At 59.8% G+C, this 23,284-nt stretch overlaps 2 protein-coding genes across 2 annotated transcripts; both read right to left on the bottom strand.

The window, feature by feature from the left end:
• Window positions 1–368: 368 nt before the first annotated feature.
• PTGER2 (prostaglandin E receptor 2) lies at window positions 369–6,421 on the bottom strand. Its single transcript, XM_075753183.1, has 2 exons — window positions 5,508–6,421; window positions 369–3,230 (listed from the first exon to the last, which is right to left on the bottom strand). Exons 1-2 carry the CDS (start codon window positions 6,357–6,359, stop codon window positions 2,988–2,990), a joined length of 1,095 nt encoding a protein of 364 aa, XP_075609298.1. The 5' UTR covers window positions 6,360–6,421; the 3' UTR covers window positions 369–2,987.
• A 5,519-nt stretch (window positions 6,422–11,940) lies between these two features.
• Window positions 11,941–15,648, bottom strand: PTGDR (prostaglandin D2 receptor). The gene is made up of 2 exons (XM_075753204.1): window positions 14,713–15,648; window positions 11,941–12,582 (listed from the first exon to the last, which is right to left on the bottom strand). Exons 1-2 carry the CDS (start codon window positions 15,523–15,525, stop codon window positions 12,316–12,318), a joined length of 1,080 nt encoding a protein of 359 aa, XP_075609319.1. The 5' UTR covers window positions 15,526–15,648; the 3' UTR covers window positions 11,941–12,315.
• Between the last annotated feature and the right edge of the window lie 7,636 nt (window positions 15,649–23,284).

The following is a 23,284-nucleotide window of genomic DNA, read 5'->3' as shown; positions in this document are numbered from 1 at the left end:
TTTTAGGTTGGGTATTTTTTTTGTGCGTGTATTTTGATAACAGGTAGGAGCTTTGTCTGCCTCTCCCTGGCTTCAGGATATACAAGTTTTAGGGAAGAGCTCAGAGGTGGGGGTATTTCTGTTGCTCAGGGGTCAGGTTGCAGAGGTAAGGCAAAACTGTCATCACACATCTATAAAACACAGTTTATTTTCACTTTTTTAGGAAACTGGAGGCACACATTTCCCCTCCCAGCCTCCCCTCCTGCCCTCTCTCCCCATCCCTGAGGCTTCGTCCCACTGATGCTCCAGGCATGTGACACGTTTCCTCTGGGAGCCAGATCTACCCTGAGGTGCATCTTCAGCACAAATCCACACGCGACTCAGCAGGCTCCTTTGAGAGATATTTATTATTTAAATAATAACATTTAATTTTACATCACCTCAACTAACGTATCGCAGAAAAGCCCCAAATCTCGGCACCTTTGGGCTTTCTGAGCAGAGCTGTAGTTCTCAAACAGAGGACGACATGCCCTACTTGCAATAGCACGACGACACTGCGTTTGTTGGATGCTGCATGAACAGGAGCCACGAGCCCCCCCAGCAACCCCTAACGGCAGCGATGGCCTCGGGATAAACCCAGCTCACCCGTGGGGTCGGATGCTCCTTCCCCCAGTGGGGACCAGCCCAGAGACCCAAAGAGCAACAGGCGCATCCCACAAAACAAAACAGTGGCACTGAAGGATGCTACCTGATGGGACAGGATTGATGACCTGGATGTTTCTGCACTTTGCAGATTTTTTTTTTGTTTTCTTGGTTTTAGGTTGCTTTTTTCAAATAAAATCTCTAGAGAAGAGATGCCCCTGAGCAGGTTTTTCCCAGGCTGGTGGGAGGATGAGCAAAGGCTCAGGACGACAAGCCCTCCTCTGTGCCAACCCAAAACCCATCATCAGCATCACCCTGGGTGTGGGTAAAGCCCATGGCTGTGAGCAGAACCTCCCATTCCCTGGTTGGGCTCTTTATTATAGACTCATAGACTCATAGAATGGTTTGGGTTGGAAGGGACCTCAAAGCCCATCCAGTCCCAACCCCCTGCCATGGGCAGGGACACCCTCCACTAGCCCAGGTTGCCCAAAGCCCCATCCAACCTGGCCTTGAACACTGCCAGGGAGCCAGGGGCAGCCACAGCTTCTCTGGGCACCCTGTGCCAGGGCCTCAGCACCCTCACAGGGAAGGATTTCTGCCTCACATCCCATCTCCATCTCCCCTCCTGCAGCTTCAGGCCATTCCCCCTTGGCCTGTCACTCCCTGCCCTTGTCACCAGCCCCTCTCCAGCTTTCCTGGAGCCCCTGCAGGGACTGGAAGGGGCTCTAAGGTCTCCCCGCAGCCTTCTCTTCTCCAGGCTGAACCAGCCCAACTCTCTCAGCCTGTCTCCATAGCAGAGGTGCTCCAGTCCTCAGACCATCTCCGTGGCCTCCTCTGGACTCTCTCCAACAGCTCCATGTCCTTCTTGTCCTGGGGACCCTCAAGCTGGACGCAGCACTGCAGGGGGGTCTCCCCAGAGCGGAGCAGAGGGGCAGAATCCCCTCCCTCGACCTGCTGGTCACGCTGCTGGACACGCAGCCCAGGACACAGTTGGCTTTCTGGGCTGCCAGCGCACATTGCCGGGTCATATTGAGCTTCTCATCAATCAACACCCTCAAGTCCTTCTCCTCAGGGCTGCTCTCAGTCCATCAGTCCATTCTCTGCCCAGCCTGTCGTTGTGCTTGGGATTGCCCTGACCCATGTGCAGGACCTTGCACTTGGCCTTGTTGAACTCCATGAGGTTCACATGGATCCACCCCTCCAGCCTGTCAAGGTCCCTCTGGATGGCATCCCTTCCCTCCGGCGTGTCGACTGCACCACACAGCTCAATGTTGTCAGCAAACTTGCTGAGGGTGCACTCGGATCTCACTGTCCACGTTGCTGACAAAGATGTTAAACAGTGCCGGTCCCAGCACTGACCCCTGAGGAACGCCACTCATCACTGATCTCCACTTGGACATAGAGTCGTTGACCACAACTCTTTGAGTGTGACCAGCCAGCCAATTCCTTATCCACTGAGTGGTCCATCCATCAAGTCCGTGTCTCTCCAATTAAGAGTCAAGGATGTTGTGCAGGACAGTGTCAAATGCTTTGCACAAGTCCAGGTTTATTCCCCTTGTTGGCTCCTGCACAAACAACAAGGTAAAGACAACTGCAAAACAGGTGCTCAGGAGGGGTCTCACCGCTCCTCTGGTCATCTCAGTGCAAGGAAAATGCCACAATTTGGCTTTTTTTCTGCCCCGGTGCCCCTCAGACGTGCTGGGCTGGCACCCACAGGAGCCTAAAATCTCTGTGGGTGGGGAACATACAGACAGACACATGCACACAGACCTGATAAAGTGCATTTCTTTAGGCAACCAGCCTACCAAATAAAGGGGAATATTTAGGGATACACTGCTCCCTTCCTCTCCTACCCAGTCCCTGGGGACCTGGGGGCACAGATTGGTACTTTTAGCGATGGTGGCTGCCCAGTCCCCCCCCCTCCAGGACCCGTACCCCTGTCTGCACACTGCCTTCCACCCAAAACGACCGTGGGGACCTTGCTGGGAAGCACAGCAGCAGGAAGCTCTGCTCCCCGACACGGCCCCCACAGCAGTAGTGTTATATCTTCACCCTCCCCGACCCTCCCACAACATGGCCAAACACGGCCTGTACCCTCCGCCGGGTGGGAGCAGCCCCATCTAAGGGCGACAGCGATATCCAGGTACTGGTCAGCCCTTCCAATCTTGTCCCACTGTATTTTTTGCCCTGTGAGAGACCGCACTGGCTTGCCAGGGGCTTCCCAGACACGTGGTGACACCTGGCCGGGCCACCCATACTTGACCCACCCTGCAGCAGGTACGTCTCTTTATGAGCCTTAAGGCTTCGGTAACATCTGCCAGGGCTGTGCTTCACCTGGCAGATGTTTTCTGGAATGGCTGATGGATCTACTGCCCACAGGGGTCCAGGCGTACTGCCAGTTTTGTCTTTGCGGGGGACGGAGTCCGTCTGTCCTGGCTCGCGGGGGTCACCTGGCAGCACAGCACGGAGCGCATGAACCTCAGGATCGGTGGCCTCAGGATGGCGAAGACCCAAGGATCAACGATGGAATTAACAGAGAGAAACCTCAGAGCTAGGAGGTCCCAGTCGGAGGCAGCTCCCTTGCTGAACTGGTTCACGTAGGCGCAGATCTGCAAAACACGATGGGGAGAAATAACGCCGGGTCTGGGCTTCCAGGCTCCAGCCCCTGGGCAGCTTCTTGGGGAGACTTGGGCTGTCACAGCACACTTTCTGCCTCCACCGGTTTAAATAAACTTCTCGCTAATGAAAGCCAGGCCTGTGCTCTGCTATCGGCATGCAGCGAGGCTTCGCTAATTAAGCCAGCGGTTGCTTGAGGAAACGGGTCTCACCTTGAAAACCACGCGGGACAAATAAACCTGCAAGATGGAGAGGATGAGGGGTGCTGGACCACTCTGGTCCTTCCTGCAACGTGCCGACTCATAGCAGCTGACGGGGCTTCCTGGAAGGGTGACTCAGCATTTCTTACTCATACGGGTCGAATCACCACCCCCTCACTTTGGGGGACAGGGAATGCTCAAATGGGGATGGGAGCTGGGGGCACAGGAGATGTGAGCATCCCTCCTCCAGCTGGGACCTGTTGGGTACCACCCGGGGATGGTGCATCCCAGGGCTCGAGGTGGCCACGGATCAGCCGGTCCCCGGGGCTGCCGAGAGCGCGGCACTTCCGAGGGTTTCCCCGGGGTTGGGGCTTTGTGGTGGAGGATTTTGCGGTGCTGTGGCCTGATGCTCTCTGGGTTCATGTCCTGGGCTGCTCCTCGCAGGGTGGCTGCTGCGGGCAGCCAGAAGAAAAAGCGTCGCACCAAGGAGGCAACGGCAATGTTTGGGAGCTCGGTTTGAGACTCTGCCAAAACGCAGCCCAAACACAACCCCACATGGGAGCTGGGCGATGGGAAAAGAAAAGCCAGCTGTGCTTCTGGATAAGACTATATCGGCTACCACAGGGCCCATGGGATCCCCACCAGCGGCACTTTCCCATCCCATCTGCCCCCAGCAGACCCGCAGTGCCCTGCCCATGTGTCCCCACCAAGGGGTCCCACTGCATAATGACCACGGCACCCAAACCCGGGCTTTTTCAGGACTTGGGGAGAGCCGCCCATCATGTGTAGACCTATTGACGGAAGCCAAAGCGTCTCTCAGGATGTTGAGTCTGGCTCCTGGGATGCTCGCGAGCGTCTGGACATTATTGCTTTGTCTTTTCTCTGTCTTAAAACCCAGGCAGCCTGGCTTGGCTACAGCCTGTGGTTATTTTCTTTACCCTTGGGAAAAGAAAGGGCGCACAAAGGGAAGGTAGCATCTATTTAACTTTGTGAGCACAAAATTAGCACTGGCTGCGCTCCCAACCTTGGTGGAGCTTGCTTCTAATGGGAACAAAATAACCTCCCGCAGCAGTAGGCTCGTACACATGGGCAGGGGACAGAAGCAGCTCGAGGTGCTCCAGGGTCCGCAGTGCTGCTGGTGTAATATGGCTCGGATGGACGAAAAGCAGCCCTTTGGTGGGGAGAGCCTGGCGCAGACTCAGGGGACTCGCTCTCTCCCCTTCCTCGCTTGACTGCAGTGTTTCGATCTTGTATTTCTGCTGGAAGCCTCGCGCACAGACAGCGCACAGGATGTGGGCATGACCCTTGGGACAAGGGATGCTGTGGCCCATGTGCCAGATCTCCATTCCCAGCGATCTCTCATCTCCGTGCCCACACCCCGGCGTTGTAGAGGAGTGGGCACACCCGCAGTCTACGGGTGAGGTCGGTGCTGCCTGCCCGCATCTCCAGCTCCATCCTTCCCCCTGGGATAACTCTGCCCAACAGCACAGATACCCGCTGTCTCCAGCCCAGCAGCATCTCTCATCCCCATCTTTGGATGTCTAATTTATTGCTCTGCCACCCCTCACACCTCCACCATGAGTGCCCGGCTCCCACGACAGACTGATGGACGGTTGGACTTGATGATCTTAGAGGTCTTTTCCAACCTTAAAGATTCTATGATTCCATGAACCGCAGTGATGCCATGTGGTCCAGGGGACGCCTACCCCGGACCCTGCCTGGGCCATGCTGCCTGGCCTCGGAGCCTCTGTGGGACAGGAGGGCACCTCTGCTCCTGCCACCCCATCCTTCTGCCACCCTATTGTCCTGCCATCCCATTCTCCTGCCACCCCATCCTCCCTCTGGCTCTGGGGATATGGGCAGTGGTTCCCCCAGTTGCCCAAGGGACGTGCAAACTGCCTAGAGCTTGTGGCAGAGCTGGTGTCTCCCAGGCTTCAGGAGGAGATAAGCTTTGACCTCAGCCCTTGAGGTCTGGGCAGTGGAGTGTGGGGGACCCTTACAAAGGGAGGGAGAGAAACAGGGGTGCTGGGGAGAGGGACCTCACCCCAGGGGAGAGGTGGTTGCACTCACCGTGAACGGCAGGGAGCAGATGACGAAGGTGATGGTCATGATGGAGAGGAGAAGGAGATGGTCAATCTCTTCGGCCATGGAGAACATGCGCCGGCCACAGCCGCTGGCCGCCCGGGGCTGCTCGACTGTGCCCAGCCGACGGGTCTTCTGCCCACGGCGGTGCATGCGGGCCAGGTTGGCAATGACGCTGAGGTTGCAGAGCAGTACGGAGAGGATGAGGAAGAGGAGCAGGGTGGCGTAGAGCAGCGAGAAGGTGACATCCAACTCCGACACCTCTGTGCCGCCATTGTGCTGGAAGTAATTCAGGTGCATCTGGATGAAGCACCAGGTGCCGGGGCAATACTGCACGTACTGCCCGAAGCCCACCAGCGGCAAGGAGCAGAAGGCCGCGGAGAAGGTGTAGATGGCAGGCAGGGCAACCAAGCCCGTGCGGGGGCTGAGAAAGCGCTCGTAGAAGTACGGCCGCCCCAGGGCCAGGCATCGCTCCAGCGCCATGGCGAAGAGGATGAGCATGGTGGCGAGACCGAAGAAGCTCATGGCGAAGCCGAAGTAGAGACAGATGTGTCTTCCTTGGTCTAGGGCGTTCAGGGTACGGTTGTGGTGATAGGAGGCCAGGACGAAGGGGCTGACGGAGCAGGTGCCCAACAGGTCGGTGACCACCAGGGCCAGCACCAGGACGTGGAAGAGGGAGGGCGGGCGGGCGCGGGGGCCGCGGCGGCAGCGCAGCAGCAGCCCCAGGGCCAGGAGGTTGCCCAGGAGCCCGGCCGAGAACATGATGGCGCTGACCAGCGGCTGGGCCCCGGGCGGCAGCACCCCGTCCAGCCCGCACTGCTGCTGGCCCGTCCCGTTCATCCCCCCGCCGCCGCCGCCGCCGCCGCACGACTGAGCCGCCGCCACCGCCCGCCGCCCGCCCCGCTGGCACCGCCCTCCCGCGCTGCCTTCCCCCCCCCCCCCCCCGCCCCGCTCCCGCCCCGCCCGCCGCCCCCGAGCCCGCCCCGCACCGCGCCGGGGCCCCCGGGCCGCCCCCCCCGGCCCCCCCCCCCCCCCCCCCCCCCCGCACGGATGACCCCGGCACCGGGACGGGGAGCCCCGGGGCTGCTGCGGGAGCCCCGACGCCGCGCTAGTCCCGGGGACGGGATGGGAGCCCCGCTTACGGCCAGCACCCGGCCGGGCTGAGAGTCCCGGTACCGGGCCGGGAGCCCCGAGCATGGCGAGTCCCGGTACCGGGCCGGGAGCCCTTCGTACGGCCAGTTCCGGTGCCGGTCCGGGAGTCCCGGTACCAAGCCGGTCCCCGTGGCCGTTCGGGGGTCCTGCTGCTGCTCCGGGAACGCTGGGCTAGCCCCGGTGCCGGTCTGGGAGCCCCCGGGCATGGCGAGCCTGGGTGGCGGGCGGGGAGCCCCGGGCTCACAGCCAGCCTTGGTCCGGTCCGAGAGCCCCGGTGCCGGGGTAGCCCTGATGCCGATCCGGGATCCCCGAGAGGCACAGCAAGAGCCAGTGCCGATCCGGGCCCCCGATGCCGGTGTGGGAGTGCCGGGTTCACGTCGAGCCCTGGTGCCGGTGCCGCTCCGGGAGCCCGGGGGGGGGGGGGGGGGCAGCGAACCCCAGCACCGGTCCGAGGACCCCGAGGCGTGATGAGCCCCGGTGTCATCTCCACCAGCCTGGTGCAGGGCGGGCTACCGGGGAGCCGCAGCTGAGCCCCGGCTGTGCAGGTGGGTGCCCGTGGCCCGAGAGGCACCCGGAGCCCACGGAGAACACCCTGACCCCTGGCCAGCCCCCCACCATGTCCCCATTGCCCCCCCTCTCCCATATGCCATCGGAGTTCCCTGTAGGAGTGCAGCCTGCATGGCTGCTCATGACTGAGGTGAGGGGGGGGGACATCAGCGGGAACCCCCTTTCCCATTGCAAGCCTGGCTGAGCGCAGCTTATCTGCCCCAAATGCCAGCTCCAGGAAACCTCCTTCTGTTGGGGCTTCGGGCTCGCCGGGTGGCACAGGAAGCTCTCGCTGTTGCATAGTATTTCCCCAGTCGTGACCCCGATCCTCTCCCCACCTTGCTGAGAGCGAATCCTTTGCTCTTGGCCTCCGAGCTGGGATCAGCTGGGGGCCAGGCAGGGCTCAGGTACGGCCCTTCATCCATGACCTAATGGGAAACTGTCCTCGCTAGGTGCTCCGGTCCCCCCAAACCCCGGTGAAACGATGCACCATTCATCGACTCCAGCATGGACAGGGCAGGTCGCTGCTACAAGTGCATTTTGGCTGTTATTTTTAAAACCTTGGTTTTGTAACAGGAACTTCGTAAAGGAAATATGGTATACGGCAAACTCCAGGGCCGGGTGAGCTGTGGTTTGTGACACCACCTCCATTTCCGACAGGCTGTTCCTATTCCTCGCTTTGCTTTCGTTCCTCACGCAGTTCAGAGGCTTCTTCAGCACGACACGGAGGACATGTAGTCACCTTGCCGGTGGCAAGGCACCCGCAGCCTCAGCCCTCCCCGTTCCCGTGGCCAAAGCGATGGGTGTGATGGAGGGGAAGGTGTTTCAGCTGACTCTCAGACTAACCCTCCACGCAGGTGGGCAAGAAAAACGTACGTCTCAGGACTTCTTTTAACTCCCCTCCCAGCCTCGCAGGACCTGATCCAGCAGAGCACCAAAGCATGCGGACACATCCGATGGTGGGAACAATCCTGTCGGCTTCCCGAGGGCTGGATGGGACCCCGGCACGTTCAGTCCTCTGCGGTATCCACAAAAATCAGGTTAAAAAAAACGAAGCTGAGGCCAAATCCTGGCCTGATCCATCCAAGCAGCTTCCGGAGGCTGCAGTCTGCTTGCCAGGAGACCTTTTCCGAGCAGAAGGCACCCCGTAGGGTGGTTGCTCCAAGGCTTTTCTCAGCCTCCCACTCCTTTCTGGTGTTTTGTGTCACAGCTCAGGAAGGGGTTTTGGCATCTTTTGGAGCTCATTTTCCTGGCAGCTAATGGAGCCTTAAATACCCATTTGGGGCTTCAGGCTTCTCAACCAACAATCGCCTCTGATGGGATATTTTTGCAATAATAGGGAAATTGCTAGGCTTTGGGGGTTTTTTTTCCCCCCTTCTGAGCTCAAAACCAGGACCATGCCACTTGGTACAATCTGTCCGTTTCTTGGGAAGTGTTTGTTTTCTTCCTTTTGCTTCCATGTTTATCTCAGGTGTCTTGCCTCTAACAAGGACCATATGTCCTCCCAAGGGTCGTTGGCTTTGTTTTCCCTAAAAGAAGATTTCCAGCGTTGGCCCACTTGAAGAAAAAACTCTGGGCTTGTAGGAAAGCTGCATGAATTTCATATAAACCCTGCAGCCAAGAGAACTCAACCTCTGGAGTTTGCTGCCTATAGTTCGGGAGGGCGCTGGGATCCTGCTCCATCCTTGGTGGGTTCTCAAGGACAGCTTTGGAACCACAGGCAGGGAGGAGACCAGCCCTGCTGTGCGTGGAGGGATGGACTGCATGGGTAGATTTCAGCCCTTTTAAACCAAAATCCCATCTGACTTGCCTTTAGCAGATCCAGACATCATTTTTCTTCCAAAGCCTTCCCAGCCCATCCCTTATCTCATGCACCGGTGCTGCCAGCAGCCTCACTTACTCCCCCCCCCCCAAAAAAGGCAGGGCTGAGCCACCAGCACGGCAGGTTTGAGTTTCGGTGCCTTGGCTTGTCGTCCTGTGCAAACACCTGGGTGCATGGGTTAAAGAAATCAAACCGCTCACCGGCTGGTTGTGTCTTACAGCACCCCAGGGTGAGTGCCCTGGCTCGGGTGCCCGGCAGCCCCGGCGCTGCTGCCTGCCCAGGCACGCGCCTTCCTGCTTCCAGAATGGCTGAAAAATGCAGGCAGACAATTAAAAAAAAAAAAAAAAAAAAAAAAAATTGCTCTTTGCAAGAACTAAACAGTTTGCTGGGAAATGAGCATGTGTGAAGTTGTGCCTGGATTTCATAAGCTGGAAGAAAAAAAAAAAAACCAAAAACAAACCGTGCTTGATTTAAGTCCAGGGAAGGAGCGGGCTGCAGGGTTAGGTGATGCTGGTGACACGCAGTGACACACGAGCGTGGGACAGGGCAGCCAGCGGTGCTGCAGGGTACCAGGCATGGCGCAACAGTTCCAAAAAGAGGATTGTTGGTGTGAGCCACAGCCTGGAGCCGAGCGGCGTCTCTTTATTGCCTCCATTAAGCATTAGGTCCGTCCCTTTGAGGATCGCTGGCACAGGAGCAAGCTGGCGCGGAGGGGGCCCGCAGGGAACGACTGAGCAGTGCGGGGAGCCTGGGAGGAGGATGCGATCGGGAAGGGCTCGCGCAGCAGCTCTCACCCCCTCGGCATTCGGCCGGAGAGCCCTGAGCCTCTGGGCTTTTATAATTCCTGTTTAACAACATTGACAACTAAATCCCCGCATGTTGCAGGGATTTTTTTATTTTTTATTTTCATGTTTTCCAAGCCCAGTAATAGCAAGGGGCTCTGAGCTTCGATGTAACTCTTGAAGCCCCAAACCAAATGTGTTTGGGCATTAAAACATGGGTCGCCCAAGGGAGCAACTTGGGGTGGAGAGCGGCAGCCCACTCCTTGGAGCGGCTGTGCCCAGCGTGCTCAGGCCGGCTGGGAGCCCAGCTCTGGCTGGGGACGTGCTGCCATCTCTGGAGAGGACCACGATACGGCAATCCCGGGCCCCAGGAACATGCCAAGGAGTGATTTATCTGCTCGGAGGGCAGCCTGGCGTTCAGCCGCAAGTGCAAACCTTGTTGGCTGCAGCCGGAGCTTGGCTCGCCCGGAGGCAGCGGTGGCCAGCTGGAGACTCCAAGTCTGCTCCCAGAGCAGGTAGGACACCAGTAAGGGCAGAACGCCGATTAAAAGCGCTACCGAAGCCAGATGAGCGTGTCAAGGTCGCTGGGACATGCATGAGCCCAGCCGGGGAGCGGGGAAGATGGAGGGACAGGGGGGTCACCCCGGCAGCCTGCAAGCCCCCGCCACGTTCAGTGTCTCCATGATTTCTTTCCTCTGATGATAAACTCATGGATGGGTCAGACGCCCTGGTGTGTGCATCATCTCAGGGATGGATGAAGTCTACATCCGTGCACCTTAATAAAGAACCTGTTGGGGCTTTTTTACTTTAATTGCTGCTTTCCACGGAGCACGGTTGCCCTGGGCTCTAAATACACATATCGTGGGGCAGGGACCGTTCCTGGGATGCTCTCCAGGAGTGAATCCTCACTGGGGTCATGGGCAGATGATGGTCTGTCCCAGCCTGGCCACACACTGAGCACCCACGGCTCATGTTGCTGCACGCTCCTAGCCTGGCCGTGCCTGGTCCGTCTGTCCTGAGCGGTGCGTGGATCCATACGTCGGAGGAGATCCCGGGCCAGAGGGGACAACAGCAAGGTTTTGCAGAGCCATTATCTCACCTGGCCTTCATCCTGCCACGGTGAAAACAGGTCCGGTGAAAGCCACAGCGCAGACTTGGTGCTGTTGACTCTGCGGTCCCACGTGAGCCATCTCCAAGTCAATAACACGCCAGTAACGTGAAACCGATATGCAGGCCAACCCTCGTTTCATTGCTTTCTCCTTAGAGAACCCCAATGAGAAGCACTGAGCAGGGAGCCTGCAGGTCCCCCCAGTACCTCCCCAAATCCAGTCTGCCCTTTTCTCCAGCCAGGAGAGCCTGGCCGATCAAACAGCCAGAGCCAACCTCACCTCCAAAAAGCCCCAAGATGGATTTGCATGAGTTTCTTCCTTCAAAAACAGAATCCGCTTGACACCGAGAGTAAATATCGCGTGAGAACCGGCAGGAACATGACTACACCTTGCAAGGCTTAGCTAAATAGAGGGAGAGAAGTATTTGCCCTGGCTCCTCCAAGGACACTAAGCAGATCAGGACTTTGGACATCATAATTTTTTTGGCCTAAGTAGTCACTTGAGGCAGATATTAAATCCAGTTAATATGTGTGGTTGAGGGGAAATGGATCTTTCATTAAAATGATTGTTTGCTTGCATGCTTGCACCGTGAGGTTATACATCCCAGGCTCTGTATTCTCTCAATTACTGCTCTTATTAGGTCTTAGGATCGTCATAAATACCAAATTAAAATAATTACATCAGGACAGGTAGCCATCTGAGTAACACAAATGCAGCATTAGCCCTTGGAGGAATCAATTTTCGAGAGAAGAACAAGCCGTGGCGGAGAAACCGCAGCCCTGCTCGGGGAATGCCGGCTCTGCCGGGAGGGCCAACGGGCATCCCAGGCATGGACCCCACCTGCCCTCCGGCTCCTCGGCACAGCCGTGACCTGCCGCTCAAGTTTCTGAGTCTCCACACCCCCAAAGGCTCCTTCACGCCCCCCTCACCCAGGCCAGAGACACCCCTAACCAGCCCCGGATAACCCCCTTGGCGTGGAAGGGGCTGAGGCACAGGATGAGGCGATGGAGCAGGGCTCTGAACCACTTTTATTGATGGGGACACACACCTCTCCTCCCTGCGCGTCCCTGCCGCCCTGAAGCCACACGTCAACATCCTCCTGCTTTCCTGGAGCCGGGTGCTCCCCAAACCCTCCACAAAGTGCTGCTGCTCGGTAATATTCACGGGTACCCGGGAGCCACCCCCCCCGGTTCCTCTCCGGGGCGAAACGCAGCCCGGGGAGGGGGCAGAAACACTTTGCGCCCGCCCCTTGCTGCAAGCTGGACGCTGTCCCTGCCTGCGACAGCCCCGTGCTGCCTTGGGATGCTCCGGGGTGGGGGCGCGGGGGCCGAAGGCTCGCTCCTCATCCTCACCAGCAGCCGCCAGCTTCTACAAGACCCGTGCGCTCAGGGGAAACCGAGCTGCGGGGTGTCTGTCCTGCGCCAGCCCAGGGGGCAGAACTGGCCGTCCTTCCCCGGGCCGGGCCATTTCAGGGTGACTTTCCGGGAATTGAGCCTCCGGCAAACCCTGCGGACGAACATACGGAAGACGGAGGTGCGGAAGATGATGAAGACCCAGGGGTCCACGATGGAGTTCACAGAGAGAAACCGCAGGGCGCTGAGGTCAGCGTCCTCATTAAAATCAGCGGCAAAGGCCCCCATGTACGCCCGGATCTGTTAGAAAACCAAAGACATAGGGAAAAATGAAAAAAGATGTCACTACGGGGGTAAAGCTGAGAGCAAAACGATTCCCATGGGGGCAGCAAAAGTTTTTACCCCCCAATATCCTTATGCATCGAATCAGCACATGTCGTGGGGTGCAGACCCTGAACCCGGAGTTGGGGCTGGGTCATGGACGGTCGTGGCACAGGGGCACCGTGTCCCCAGCAGGCCCAGGAGGTCTGGGCTGAAGATTTGGTCCCAAGACCTGGGGTTGTTTCATGGAGCAAAAGGAGCATCACAACCTCCGCAGGCTGCAGCAGTGGGTGCTGCTCTGCCCCTGAGGCTGGGGCACCCCGCTTTTGTTGCCCCCCCTGTGATGGGTATCGGACTAGGCTTCCGTCCGATAACTCATCTAGACCGCAGTCGGACGGTGGCCCTTGCTTGTTTGAGGACCACAGAGTTTTCACGAGGGTTATTACAAAACCAGTATGAGCCCCGTCATGCCAGGGCTGCTGGTGGCTAGCACGTCACGATATGGCTCCAGGGTGTGACAGAGGGGACAGGGAGTAGAGGTGGAAGTTGTCATCTAGGGCAGTGGTAGCACCTGCACCTCCCACCCTGATTTCGGGGTAGCCCCCTCTGCAGCACCCTACAGAGGGTGATGGCAAGGCAGTGCTGCAGGATCTGGCCCCGGGACATGGGGTACTGTCGGGGGGGGGGGGGGCAACAAGGGCTCTGTCATACTGGGGCTCTCCCACTCCCACCCCACCAGCAGGACCCCCATCCCTGGGGAAGAAGCGGGAGGACTTCGGGGAGTATTTCCCCCAGGTCGGGAAATCCAGTGTGGTTCAAAGGGAGCTGGAGCTACCCAGCACCTCGGGGGGGGGGGGAATAGGGGGGTTATTGAAGGGTCTAACCCAAGGAACAAACCTCCCCAGAAATAGGCACTTGGGGGGGGGAGTTATTTCAAGGGGCTAAAGCAATGAACCAACCCCCCCAGCACCTTCAACACCTCTGGGGCAAGCCCAGAGGAACGGGGGGGTGGTGATGGGGGGGGGGGCGGGTTGGTATTCCAGTGGGGTTAAAGCAACGACCAGAACCCTGGGGTGGGGTAGGGGACACTCAGAGGGGGGCAAAGTAATTACCCGACCCCGTAAGACCTCTGGGACAGAGTGGTGGTGATGGGGGGGGGCTATTCCGTTGGGGTGACAGCAATGAACTAACCCCTGGGGACATGGTGCTGCTGGTGCGTATTCGGGGGGGGGGGGGGGCAATGCAATGATCTGACCCTCCCTGGGACAGGGTGGTGGTGATGGAGGTGGGGGGGACGGTATTCCAAGAAGGTTTAAGCAATGAACCAAACGCTGGGACAGGGTGGTGGTGGTGTGGTTATTCCAGTGGGATTAAAGCTGGAATTAACCCCCGCATCCCAGGATGGGGTGGTTGTGCAGGGGGGTTATTCCACGGGGGGTTAAAGCAACAGCCAGAGCCCTGGGACAGGGTGGGGGACACTCAGAGGGGGCAAAGTAATTACCCGACACACCCACCCCCCCCCCAACACCTCTGGCACAGAGTGGTGGCGATGAGGGGTTATTCCATAAGGGTTAGAGCAATAAATTAACCCCTGGGGACGTGGTGGTGGGTATTCAGAGGGGGCAACCCCCCCGGAACAGCGGAGTGTCTGTTCTAAGGGAGTTAAAGCAATAACCCGACCCTTGGGGACAGAGTGGTAGTGGTGGTTATTCAGAGGGGACTACAGCAATGAGCCCCCCCCAACCCCTCCGGGAGTGGGTGGTGGTGCCAGAGTTTATTCCAAGGGACCACAGCAATGACCTGACCCCCCCCCCCCCCCCGGACTGAGTGGTGCCGATGGGGGGCTATTCCACGGGGTTTTAGGCAATGACTTGACCCGCATGGACAGGGTGAGGGACTACTCAGAGGGGGTCAAAGCAACAGTCCAGCCTCCTTGGGAGAAGGTGGCAGGGAGAGGGGATTATTTTCCAGGGGGGTTAATGCAATGACCAACCCCAGGGATGGGGTGGTGGGTATTCAGGGGGGGTGCAAGTGACCACCTGAGACCCCAGGGGCAGAGGGCGGTGTGGGGGGGCTGTTCCAGGGAGGGGAGCCAGCGGGGTTACTCACGATGAGCGGCAGGGAGCAGATGGTGAAGAGGACGGTCATGAGCCCCAGCAGGACAAGGTGGTCGAGCTCCTCCATGTGCGGGGCGGCGGCGGGGGGCCCGCGGTGGGGCTGCCGCCGCGCCATGCCGTAAAGGTGCCGCATGCTGCTCACGTTGCAGGCACCGATGGCCAACACCAACAGGCCCATCAGGCTGGCGTAGAGGACGGGGAAGCCGAGCTGGCGCGGCCCGCCGCCCGCCATATGGATGAAGCACCAGGTGCCGGGGCAGTACTGCATGGGCACCCCAAACCCAAGCAGCGGCAGGGCGCAGAAAAGGGCGCAGAGCCCCGCCGCCGCCAGCCCCAACACGGCACCCAGCCGCCGGGTGAGGTGCCGTCGGTAGAAGTAGGGATGTCCCAGGGAAAGCCAACACTCCATCGCCATGGCCAGCAGCAGCAGGGTGGGGGCCAGCCCGAAGAAGGCCATGAGGAAGGCGAAGAGCTGGCAGAGGACGCCCGGTTCGCCCTCGGAGCGCCCGCCCGGTCCCAGCTCGCTGAGGCTGCGGTTGTAGGCGTAGGCTGCCAGCACGATGGGGCTGATCAAGCACTTGCCCAGCAGGTCGGTGACCGCCAGCCCGCTCACCAGCACGTAGAAAGCAGAGACCCGCGGCGGGCGACCACCGGGGGACCGGGAACGCCTCCGGTGCTGGCCCAGCAGCAGTAATGCCAGCACGTTGCCCAACAACCCGGCGGCGAATAGCACCGAGCTGGGCAACGCCGACTGCCCGCTCTCGATGTACCGGCTGCCACGGCACCGGTAACCCTTCATCTCCATCGAGATATCCCGCGCCGGGCTGCGCCGTTACCGGGATGGGATGTTTCCCCACCGCACCGGGCTGCACCGCACCGGGCTGCGCCGCGGCTGCCGGCGGCGACTGGCCCGGCGGGGCGGGCGGCCCCCGCCGGCGGAGGGAGGGAGGGAGGGAGGGAGGAGGGAGGGAGGGGAAAGGCGGTGCGGCACGGTCGGGCACGGCCCTCGGGGCGGCTCCTTCCCGCCGCCCGGCCCTCCCCGGGCCGTCGGAGAGCGGCTGTGGGACGGGGGGGACCCGGCGCTCCCCCCGGGAGACCCGCGGCTGCGGGCGGGAGGCGAGCCCCGGGAGAGGGGGGCACGGGAGGGGGACCGGGGCTGAGTCCCGGCGGGAGTACGGGGGTACGGGGGTAAGGGGATCGCGGTTGGGCCCCCGGGCAGGGCGGCTGGGGGGCACAGGACAGGGGCTGGGCCCCTGGGGGTATGGCTGAGGGGCTCGGGGCTGAGTCCCCGGAGGGGGGGGTACGGGGAGGGAGCTGGAGCCGAACCCCTCGGGGGGGCTGCAGGTAAGGGGACAGGCCTGAGTGTCTTGGAGGAGGGGGGGTAGGGGGTAGAGGACAGGGGCTGAGCCCCTGGAGGGGGGTTAGGGGTAAGGGGGGCACGGCTGAGTTCCTTGGGGTGCAGGGGGGTATGGGGTAGAGGACAGAGGATGGGGGGGGGCAGAGCTGAGCCCTTTGCGGGGGGTTGCAGGTAAGGGGTCAGGGCTGAGCCCCCGCGATGGTCACAGGTAAGGGAGTTGGAGGGAAGCCCCTGGGGGGGTTACAGGTAAGGGGGTCGGGGCTGAGCCTGTGGGGGTGTTACGGGGGGAAGGGCTGGCGACAAGCCCAGCTGCTGCACTGGGGTAGGTAAGGCAGGGAACAGACAGAGTTACCCCAGGGCCATTTTCCTGCTGGGCCCCATTTGCTGCCCAGTACCCTGCGATCCCTCGGGGAGCAGCGTGCCATGTGCCCTCGCTCCTTGGGGTGCTTGTGCGTCTGTAGGACTCGGGAGACATCCCGCACTTGAGCCTTCAACTCGGCAAGGCATCGCTTCTACCTGCACCCCATCCTGCACACCTGCCCTGTGGTGGTACCGCTGCCGAGCCCCCCGTTACGGGGCTCCCAGCCCCTCTATGCCCATGTCAGTGCTCTGCTAGCCCAGAAGCAAAGGCTGGGAGAAGCCCCCAAAGCTTCTTCCAGGAAAAGAAGTGGCCCTTCTTTAGCTGCAGAACCACCACTGCATAATGCATACCACAGCTTACAGGATACATGTGATGGTGAATAAGCATGAAACCGTGGTTGTCTGCTTTCAGGCTCCTTTTTGCTACTCTGGATGAGTGTACATGAAGCACAGGAAAGTATCGAGATGACAGGAGGGGCAGGAAAAGTGGTCTAAGGGGCCAGACATCAATCTTGGCACGTTTTGGTGGTGGGCTGTATTTCCCACGCTGCATGAAGGAAGCTGGTGACTTCAAGCCTTCTCCTGCAGGAGAGGGCAGGGACTGTTCGTGGCTGGCGCTCTGGGCTGGTGAGAGCGCCAGTGCTGGAAGAAATCGAGATAAAACTCGTTGCAGCTCGGCACTTGCACACATGTGGTGTTGAAGTGCTGCCCTCGCTAGGGCTGAACGCAAAGCCCGTGGCTGCTTCCTGCCTGGGGCCCAGGGGAGAAGAAACTCAATCGGAGTGATATCCTTCCCCGGCAGCACCTCGAAAACACCTTTAGCAGGCCCAGCACCCTGGCTCGGCCGACTGTTGTCGGCTCCCTGCAGGTGATGAGCCGGGGAGGCTGCCGTGGAGGGCAAAGGCGGCTTACCATCGCCCCGGTGAGTGTACTGCTCTGCAGAGCACACAGCACCTCTTTGCAGGCCTGGGATCCTCCTTTTGGGGTGATCCTGGCAGTATGGAGCAGGGGGAAGGTGGGCTGGCATCCCCCAGGTTTTCCCCAGGATGAAGATTGGGAAGGAGAAGCCAGCAGCTCCAGAGAGCTGATGTACCGACTCCCAAGGGCTGGGAGGACAGCGTCCGGAGCGATTCACGCCAGCCCTGCTGCAATGCTGCAAACACCAGGGAGGATGGTCCTCGCCCCGAGCTGGGGCTTGCACATGGACAGGGCATCTCCGCTCCTTCTTCTTCCCAAAGCCGCCTTGAACCAAAAACCCACCCCAGGCAAGCTGCCTCTGTCCGCCTTAGCTGCCTCTCCAAGCCAAACTCCTGGGCTTTGCTTTCCTTCCTGCACCATGGGTGTTAGGGGATGCTGTTCCCCATCACCCGGGCACGGCGGGTCCCAGGGACGTGCTGCCGGCTGAGCGATGACGCCGCATGCTTCCGTGAAGGGCATGTCATCACGGGTCCACTCTGATGAAGAAGACCAAAGTGCTGGGCTTCCCCACCGCCTCTGGGAAGTCCCTGACGGACACCAGCTTGCCAGACAAAAGCAGAAGGCCAAATTCAGCAGAAATGGGTTGCTTGCGGAGTGGAGGAGGAACCATCACAAAATCCAGCCCTTACTGGGGGTGGGTGCTGCCCCCCAGATGCGCCAGCTGGCTGGAAACCCTGAAGGACCAGGAGATGCTGCTGTTCCTGTCCTCATGCTGCTCCATACTGGGGAGACGGGGAAAGCCTGGGATGGAGAAGGCTTTTTGGGACTGTCTCCTGGTCCGGCCATGTCTTTGAGGCGCTGGGTACAGCAGCTGCCCAGCGCGGCCGAGGCTGGGGATGGCAGAGCAGCCGGGCAGGAGGATGCTTTTCACCCGGTCCCAGATGGGAAGGGTGCTGGAAGGTCTGACGCTGAGCGCAGCCGGCCACAGTGACCGTCCTTGTCTGCGGAGGGGTGGTCCAGCCCCCAGCACCGTTGAGCCAGGCTCGGGGCAGGGGTAGGTGTGCAGCCAGGAGTGTAACCAAAGACTCAGCTCCCTCCTTCATCTCCCCTGGGAGAGAAAGCAGCGTGGGCAGCCTGATGCACCGAGTCACTGTTTAGCTTTTTATTCATTTGCATAAATTACAGCTATTTGGGGAGGGAAAATGATTTTGAGAAAGTCTCGTCACAGCGTATGACGAATTTCTCCTGTTCGTCATGCTTCCGACGTGACCCTCTTCTCGCTGGTCACATTCCTGGCGGAGAGGGGGAAAAAAAACCCCAAACCCAGAATAAAAACAACCCAAAGCGGAAGAAAAAGCAGCACACCACAAAACCCAGAAGACAAATGAGGAGCTGGAAAAACTTGAAGCATCCGCAAGGAATTTCAGGGGGTTTTTTTTGCAAAATTCTTGCTGATCCCACGTGGCTTCTCCTTGCCATCCGGAGGACGACGAGGGTTGACGAGCGGGTGCCTGCCCTGCCGCCATGCCGCGTTATTGCCAAGCCCGGCTTTCCCTGAAGAGCCGCTGCTGCCCGGAGGAGCCGTGTCTGTCTGCTCTTCATCAGCGGCACGACTCGGGGCAATTTTCTCGCCTTCCTCCAGCTCAGCGCTCGCTTTGGAAGCATTTGTAGCGGTGTCTGAATAACCTAATTTAGAGCCTGTTAGACGGGGACGGTTTTGGCAGGCGGTGCTGTGCCGGGGAGCTGGACGGAGGGATGTGGCTGGCTGGGAACGGCGGCTTTGGCAGCTCTTGCTGGATATTCGCATGTCAAGCAAAGGTGGCTGGGAGGGTCCTGCGGAGAACATCCAACCTCCTCCCTGCCTGGGAGGGCTCTGTCACCGCTGGCTGGTGCTTCCTCACCCATCCCAGCCCCGCTGCCCTTCCTGGGGATCCCGGTCCCTCAAGGCATGGAAGCAGAGCATCGCCTTCTCCTCCCCGGTGTCCTGTCCTGAGTGTTCCCACGTCTTCCCCAGCTCCGGTTTCTCCAGACTAAACACTCACCAGGCTTTCAGCCTTTCACTCTTTCCAGGTGGTGGGGTTTTTGGGATTCACAGCTTCCTGGCGTGGGCAGGTGGGTGCTCCCACAGCCCAAATGATGCAGCAGCAGGTTGGGGTGCAGGGATGGGGTGCACCCACCTGCACCTGAGCCACTGACACCCCGGGGCTTTTCCTCCTGGGATGCCGAGGGGTTTTTTGTTGGGAGGATGCAGCGAGCATCTTAAACATGCCCAAATGCCCCGATTTAAACTGGCTGATAGAGGTAGAAGTGGCAGCTGGCGCAGCCCAGCACCTGGCAGGGCTGGTCCCCATGTCCCCTCATCCTGTGACCCAGGAAAGGGGGTTTTGGGGGGGGGGGGGGGGGCTGCTCGGGTGCACAGTCCCTCCGAGCTGGAAACACAGACCCATTCTGAGTCATCGGGTGACCTAGGTGGGAGAAACCCTGCCGATTGTTTCCAGTTGTGTTATTGCAGTGCCGCTCGCTCCGGAGCGCTCAGCCGGAGGAGAAAATAGCCCTGGCCAGCCGGGAAATCTGCCGAAAGCCGCTGGCAGCGGCTGGCTCAGGTCGTGGGGGGCAGCGGGTCCAGGTGCTGCGGCCACCTCCTCCTGCTGCGTTTCAGGGAGCTGCTGGCATCGCCGCCACGGCCGGATCCTGCCAGGTCTGCCAAAGGGAAGAAAACAAGGCGGGGAAAGAAAGCAGCCCCGGGGTGGGAAGTTGTTGGGCAAGGAGGGGACGGTGGAGCAATATTTCCCCAATTGCACAAGCTCCGAAAGCCCAGGGCAGGGTTTGGCCCAGCTGTGGGATGACCGGAACGAGCAAGGAAAGTGGTTTGAGCTCGGTGGCGTTTCCAGCACAACCACGGGCGAGTCACGGGACGTCTGCTCCACACGCTGCCCCGCGGCAGTTCCTCGGGCAGGGGTGGGAGCACCGGCGAGAGCAGGGGGGTAAGGGAGAGGGGCGCTGGAGCCAGGGGAGGGGTGTCCCCTGCGCCCCGGGAGTGAGAGCGGGTGGGAATCGCCTCGCCAGGGAGGAAGGATGGGCTGAACGGGGGTGAGGGGCTGGGGTACGTGGGAGCTGCAGGGGGGAGGAAGGGAGGGAGGGAGGAAGGGAGGAAGGGAGGGAGGGAGGAAGGAAGGAAGGAAGGAAGGAAGGAAGGAAGGAAGGAAGGAAGGAAGGAAGGAAGGAAGGAAGGAAGGAAGGAAGGAAGGAAGGGAGGAAGGAAGGGAGGGAGGGAGGAAGGAAGGAAGGGAGGAAGGAAGGAAAGAAGGAAGGAAGGAAGGAAGGGAGGAAGGAAGGAAGGAGGGGAGGAAGGAAGGAAGGGAGGGAGGAAGGAAGGGAGGGAGGGAGGAAGGAAGGAAAGAAGGAAGGAAGGGAGGAAGGAAGGAAGGAAGGAAGGAAGGAAGGAAGGAAGGAAGGGAGGAAGGAAGGGAGGGAGGGAGGAAGGAAGGAAGGGAGGAAGGAAGGAAAGAAGGAAGGAAGGAAGGGAGGAAGGAAGGAAGGAGGGGAGGAAGGAAGGAAGGGAGGGAGGAAGGAAGGGAGGGAGGGAGGAAGGAAGGAAAGAAGGAAGGAAGGGAGGAAGGAAGGAAGGAAGGAAGGAAGGAAGGAAGGAAGGAAGGAAGGGAGGAAGGAAGGAAGGGAGGGAGGGAGGAAGGAAGGAAGGAAGGAAGGAAGGAAGGAAGGAAGGAAGGAAGGAAGGAAGGAAGGAGGGGAGGAAGGAAGGAGGGAAGGAAGGAAGGAAGGAAGGAAGGAAGGGAGGAAGGAAGGAAGGAGGGGAGGAAGGAAGGAGGGGAGGAAGGAAGGAAGGAAGGGAGGAAGGGAGGGAGGGAGGGAGGGAGGAAGGAAGGAAGGAAGGAAGGAAGGAAGGAAGGAAGGAAGGAAGGAAGGAAGGAAGGAAGGAAGGAAGGAAGGAGGGGAGGAAGGAAGGAAGGAAGGAAGGAAGGAAGGAAGGAAGGAAGGAAGGAAGGAAGGAAGGAAGGAAGGAAGGAAGGAAGGGAGGGAGGAAGGAAGGAAGTCCTGCAGTGTGTGTGTGTGCGGTTGTGGGCACTGCCGTGTGTGTGTGAGGTGGGGGGAGCTGGATGGGTGCGGATCAGGTCACTGTGCGTGTGTGCTCTGCAACCCCGGGGGGGGGGAACCCGGTGTGGGGAGGGGGGTACCTGGGGTGTGCGGGGGGTGGGGGGGTCCTGGCGCTTGTGTGTGAGCAGGGTCGGACCTCGGGCGGGGACGGGACGGGACGGGACGGGGGGGGATGTCCTGGCCTGTGCCCCCGGGTGGGGGTGGGTGCGTGCCCCGGGTGCGGGCCCACGCGCGGACAGCAGGCGGCGGCAGCGCTCGCTCTGCGGGACACGGGACGCGCTTCCCCCGTGGGGGCCGGTCCCGCCCCGCTCCCCGCCCCGGCCCCGGCCCCGGCCCCGGCCCCGGCCCCGGCCCCTCCCCTTCCCCGCCGCCAGCGCTGCCTCGCACCGGGCACAGGAGCCGGCCGCAAAACTCTATTTTCTTTCTTTTCTTTCTTTTCTTTCTTTTTTTTTTTCTTTTTTTTCCCTTTAAATCGGGGATGTTTGGGCGGCTTCGCTCCCTGGGCAGGGGCTGAGCTCGGCCTGGGCTCAGCAAAAGGCTTTAATTCACCCCGAGGTGGCCCCGGCCACTGCAACGGGGTGCGGACCATCACCCTGGAGCTGCACCCACCGGCCAGTCACCCTGCCCCTTCGCTCCAGCGTCCCGTTTAGTATTGCATGAGAAAGCCCCTAATTCTTGTCTGAGCCTCATGTTCCTGCTCCCCAGCGAGGCCAGAGGCGAATTCCCGGCGTGGGTTCACCCATCGGAGCACCCCAGCTGCAGTGGGGAAAGGACCCACGTCCTGGGTGAAAAGGGACCCACATCCTGGGTGAAAAGGGATCCACGTCCTGGGTGAAAAGGGATCCACGTCCAGGCGAAAGGATGCAAGAAGCCCAAACAAAGCAAGACAGCCCTCAGCAGGGTTAGACCCGCTGCAGAGCAGTCCATACCTCTGTGGGGAAAAATCCTGGGAGGTTTTGAAACTTACTGTAAGGGGAGATGGATCCTGAAGTGAAAAAAATTAAAATAGAAGGGAAAAAAAAAAAAAAAGAGTTAAATTAAAGCAGTCTGGCTTGCTTCTGTAGGCAGGGGAGGCTGGTCAAGCCTATATGTGAGAGCTTACGTCCCTCTGAAACCCGGTGGGTCCACAGAGCTCCCCTGCGGATGCACAGCCTGTCCTGAGGAACGGGCTGGGCGGAGAAGGCGGCTCCCGAATGTGCTGCCCATGTGTTTCGCTGTTTCCCATTGAATTTTAGACTAGCCCAAACACTCTGTCCCCATTTAGCTGGATCGTTCAGCCCTAAAAATCCCTTTTAGCGTGAAACGCCCCTGGGTCTGCAGCAGTCTTCAATTTAAAGAACAAATCCTATTGCCTCCATTTTGAGCTGGCCCATCTGCTGCCGGGGGGGCCGGGGTGACCTCAGTGTTGCTGGGTGCTTTATTTTTTTTTTTTTTTTTTGGTCACCGGTTTGATCACAGCAGACGGAAGGGACACGTGTCGGGGGAGAATAACCTCTTCACCCAGCTTGGAGAGGCTCCGTGGGACAAAGGCTGGCGGGAGAGCTGGAGCCAGGAAAATGTGGCTAAAAGCATATTTGCTGGAGAGGCTGTCAGGGGGAGACAAAGGCAGGAAGGAGATAAACGCAGGGAATGAGGCTAATTGCTGGGATTAGTCACCCCGGAGCATTTGGGTGCTGCAGGGGTCAGGGCTGGAGGCCCAGGGAGGTCAGGCGAGGAGAGATGAGGTAGAGAGAGGTTTTGGGGAGAGCTTTGGATTTGTTAGAGCCATAGGATGGGCTGTTTGGACAACGAGCAAGGGGTCACCAGGGCCTGGACC

The sequence above is a fragment of the Balearica regulorum genome, chromosome 5 (genome assembly GCF_011004875.1).
Source record: "Balearica regulorum gibbericeps isolate bBalReg1 chromosome 5, bBalReg1.pri, whole genome shotgun sequence".
Taxonomy (NCBI): domain Eukaryota; kingdom Metazoa; phylum Chordata; class Aves; order Gruiformes; family Gruidae; genus Balearica; species Balearica regulorum.
This window is presented reverse-complemented; position numbering and strand designations above follow the sequence as displayed.